At 48.0% G+C, this 4,441-nt stretch overlaps 1 protein-coding gene across 2 annotated transcripts; it reads left to right on the top strand.

Annotated features, from left to right (window-relative positions):
- Positions 1-1,495: 1,495 nt before the first annotated feature.
- On the top strand, positions 1,496-3,840 carry LOC137898857 (proline-rich protein 14-like). 2 transcript variants are annotated; one of them, XM_068742909.1, is made up of 7 exons: positions 1,496-1,631; positions 2,339-2,471; positions 2,567-2,791; positions 2,880-2,968; positions 3,057-3,128; positions 3,210-3,321; positions 3,513-3,840. In XM_068742909.1, exons 2-6 carry the CDS (start codon positions 2,382-2,384, stop codon positions 3,244-3,246), a joined length of 513 nt encoding a protein of 170 aa, XP_068599010.1. In that variant the 5' UTR covers positions 1,496-1,631; positions 2,339-2,381; the 3' UTR covers positions 3,247-3,321; positions 3,513-3,840. The 2 variants fall into 2 exon arrangements, with proteins under 2 accessions (XP_068599010.1, XP_068599011.1); XM_068742910.1 differs by having other exon boundaries at positions 3,057-3,134.
- Positions 3,841-4,441: the final 601 nt, after the last annotated feature.

Genomic DNA, 4,441 nt, shown 5'->3' with positions numbered 1-4,441 from the left:
AGATGGATGGAGTATTTGTGGGAGCTAATATAAATGACACATGAAAGCTATTGCATTAAAGTATTTGTCCTTTTACAGGTAGCATTACAGAGAAAAGGTCAAATGAATGAGGTTTAATTATAATACAATTTTGTTTAATGATATGATTGGACAAGCTTGGCGGGCCGGATTAAAAAGACCAACGGGCCGCATATGGCCCCCGGGCCTGGGTTTGCCCATGCCTGTACTAGCGTCACTGGTCACAGAGGGGAAGCTCTTGTCAATCACAACTGCCCCGTCCCGTTGATGTAGCTTTCCGTTCACCCCCGACCCATTTATCTTTAAACATTTGTAATCCATTATAGTCTCCTTTTTTCACAGCTTTGTTTTCCCGTGTCTTCTGGAATTGTTGGTTTATCTTATGGTCCAGAGTAGGAATGCGTAGGAGGTCTACGTTCAGGCGGTGTTCCTTGTCTGATGCTCAGTGTTCCTACAGCTTTATTGTATTCTGTACTTGAAGGATATAAGTACAAGTAATAAAAACATTTTGGGGATGATGTATCTTTGTCTTTTCACCAGGATTGTATAATGTTCTTCAGGACAAACATATGAACATTGCTGCCCTCGAGCTAAAACCGTTTTGAAGATGGAGCTAATTGGGTCATACCTCGGTGGAGCTATGCTGAACAAAAGTCTGAATATTGGCCTCTGCTTCCATCTAGTGGCCAGTCTTTATACACCCTCGGCGGAATAGAATAGAAATAGAACAAAGCCTTAATCGTCATTGCACGGTAAGTCCACAGTGAGACAGCGTGTACCCTCCTACTACTACTGTACTTTCTCCTTGTCCCGTGAGGCGTCGTCACAGCAACCCACCCTGTCCTTTGCATCGTCCTCCCCAGCACCTTTATTTGTTATCCTGTTCTTTGTCCAGATTACGGAAGACCTTTTGGCTCTCTTGCTGGACTTTGGTGACCGCCGTCCTGCTGATCAGGGCTAGGTCAGGTCGGGGTTCCTGCAGGGGCAGCGTCCTCCACTCTTCTCCCCGGATGCCGCATGTTCTACCTCCAGGGGGCTCTGTAGGCTGTAGTCAAGGTAATAACGAGGCTGATGACAGCCTCCTCTCCTCAGTTTGTGTTCACCCCCCCCCCCCCCAGGACATTTTGGCGTACCACCGACGCAGCACTCACCGGTTGGCCCCAGGCCTCTACCTGGGGTACCTGAAGTCCTGGTCTCCCAGCAGACCCCCAACATGCTGTGTCACACCCGCATACGGGTATATAAAAAAACTATTATTAATTATATGTATTATAATAAAGGTCATCTAATCTAATATGTACTGTTAGAGTGTAATTTTGTGTCATTTTGGTTGGGGGTGTGCCGCAGAATTTTGTAAATGTAAAAAATGTGCCGCGGCTCAAAAAAGGTTGGGAAACACTGCGCTAGACTAACACTTTTATTTTGAAACTTTCAGCGGAAGTTCCATCATTGTGATTGTGACTTCCGCTATTTAACGCCGGGCATTAGTGACGTCAGAAGAGCGTCTTGCACCGGACCGCACGGCCAGGTTTGGCATTTTCTAGCGTCGGAAGCGCTTAAAATGAGATAAGAGGAGTTAAAGGAGACCAAACGAATCCGGAGGCTTTGAAAAGGTAAAATGAGTTTCCCGATTTATGACGTTTTAACCGATTCACGCGCAATATAATATGCTAACGGTAGCTAGGCGCAGCTAGCTCGAGCAGCTTTTGTATTTTCTCCAAATTCCTTTTTTCTGTTTTGTTCTCACGCCGGTCCTAAATACCGCTCGTTTTCTGTGAGTGTCCCTTTGTTTCATGTCACATAAAAAGGACCGATGTGAGAAAGTAATAAGGCCAAAAAAAAAAAGGAACTCCTGTTCGTCAAATGACGATGAATTAACTTGTAGGAATGTTTATGGGATTCTGAGCCGCGAGAGAAATTAGACACCCTCAGGTGAGCTCTTTTGTTGAGCTGCACCCAGGTGTGGCTGGGGGGGGTAATGAAGTGCAGTTTAGCATCTAACCGGAAGTGCAATTACGAGACAAGTATTCAGGTTAAAAAGGTTTTACACTTGTTACGTACACAGATTTGGTGTTGGGAAGATTCTACAATAATAATATACGGTGTCTTAATCCTCCTCCTCTGTTCAGAGATGGTTTCTCCAGAAATGGCTTCTTTAACTCCTCTTTAAGCGTGCGTGTGTGTGTGCGTGTGCGTGTGCGTGTGTGTGCGCGCGTGCGTGGAGCAAATGGCACAAACAACTTTCAGGTGACTTCAACCTTCCTCGGCTGGAGGCCCAGAACTCTTTTTGTCGTTGGATGTTATTCTGTCTCTCTCACAGTCCTCAAAAATGCTGAGTCGACCTCTGACCCTGAAGGGCAGCGATGGCAGGCGGCAGGGCTCGGGGGCGGCGACGCGGCATCCAGCTCGGCCTTCGGCTGACGATGAGGCCGATGGCGGCGCGTCTGAAACGGGTTTGTTTTGATGGATGGAAAGTCCGTTTGAGGACTTCTGTTTCCACGCGGACCAGCTGAGCGAGGGAACTCGCTGCCTTTTTGTTGTCCGTCAGGAGTTTTGTCTCCGCCTGTGTCTCCTTGGAGCGTCTCCTCCTAACAGCCCAGCTTCTCCCACCCGGCGACTTCAGAAGCAGCGGTCCAATCACAGCTCCCGTTGCCTACGCCTCCCCCGGCGACGGTCTCTTCCTTCGCCGTCATCTTCGGCCAATGGACTGTCTGCTCTGCTTTCCACGAGCCAATCGACAGCAGGCCCAGAGTTTCTCAGCACAAATGGAGAGGTGGATATTTTTTCTGTTTCCTATTTTTTATTGTCGAGTCATTTTTACTCAATCCACTGATTGGATCTCTGTGTCCATTTTATGTCAGCGAGCCGAACGCGTCTCACAGATTCGAATCCGGCGGGCATCACCGCGTGAAATGTTGCTCACGCCAATGGGACTGCCAAAGGTCAAAAGGTAGGTCGCGTGGGTGTGGAGGAAATGAACGCAGTCATTTACAAACACATTGACCATATTCCAAAATCATCAGTGAACATTTTTTCAGGTTAAAGAAGAAAGAGTTCAGTCTGGAGGAGATTTATACGAACAAGAACTACAATTCCCCCTCAACCAACAGGTAAAGGTAACCTTTAAAATGAATAATGCAAATCTCGCTGAATCTCCAGTCTTCTACCATGTTTTGTTTTTCACCCCACAGGAGTCTTGAAACAATGTTTGAGGAGCGCTACTCCTGATTGGACAGCAGAAAAGACGGAGGGTTGTCCTTTTTCCTGACTTTACTCTGCCCCGGAAAAGGAAGAGACTGCAAGGTGGGTTGGGAAATGTATTGAGAGCGTGATAAAGCGACGGTAGTCTCCTTATTTATGTCCCTCCTTTGTGTTATTTTGTATTTTATTTCTAACTACGCAGTTGTATTCATTATTACTACATACAGGTAGCACTTCTCTTTTCTTCATCTTGTTCTTCACACTTCTTTTTTCAAAATGTTTGTCGACTTCAGGGGCGGGACTTCCTGTTACCATGGTCCCCAGGAAGCGGAAAGCATCTCTCCGTCGGTGCAATGGCAGCGTCCCTCGTGGGGGCGAGTCAGACGTGGATGCGATGCTGGTGGAGCGACTTTCTGATACAACGAGGCTTGGGTGTGTGATCTGTGACATCACATCCTGTCAGCACATGGGTTTTTTTTTGCAGTGTATTTGCTGTTTTATTTTTTACAGTGTTGGATGTGAAACGTGAACCGGATGGATAGAAATATAAATGTACATTTTCTTCATATTGCCGGTCTGATCTGCTTGGACATGAGATTAAAGTATGTATATTTACATTCAGATTGTCTGTGATGTCATCGTTGGTGTTGAGAATTTGTTAATGACTGGTTATCAGCTGGTCGAGTTTATGCTGGCCTCACAGCCAGATGGTACTGGGTTCAAATCGTGTCTGCGTCGGGGTTCTCCCGTTTCCGCCCACCTCCAAAAACGTGCAATTTAGGGGAGTCGGTTACTCCAAATTGTCCGTGGCGTGTGAGTGCGTGCGTCGGTGTGTGCACGGGGGTGGGGGAATAGTTGGTAGCAATGTTGAAAAGTTCAAAGAGCCCCGGCTTCAAATCCCACTACGGGAATGGGATAGAGAGGGGGTAGCAGGGTAGACCCAGGGCCACCTGGGCGGAGTGAAGTGGACCGGTCCAGTTCACTCCGCCCAGGCAAGGCCCTAGGCCTACCCTGCTACCCCCGTTCTACCCCACTCCCCCAGCGGGACTCGAACCCGGGGCCTCCGACACGGTGGTTGGTAGCAATACCAACCACCCCACAGTGCGGGGGAGGAAACCCGAGGCGTTAACAAAGTCATGCTTGTCGGATGATGAGCTGCTATTCCAGACCGCAGCGTGTTGCACTGGAGCTGTGCTTTTTCCTTATGCGACATCACACTGCG

The sequence above is a fragment of the Brachionichthys hirsutus genome, chromosome 8 (genome assembly GCF_040956055.1).
Source record: "Brachionichthys hirsutus isolate HB-005 chromosome 8, CSIRO-AGI_Bhir_v1, whole genome shotgun sequence".
NCBI lineage: Eukaryota > Metazoa > Chordata > Actinopteri > Lophiiformes > Brachionichthyidae > Brachionichthys > Brachionichthys hirsutus.
Note: the sequence above shows the minus strand (reverse complement) of the source record. Positions and strands in the feature narration are given on the sequence as shown.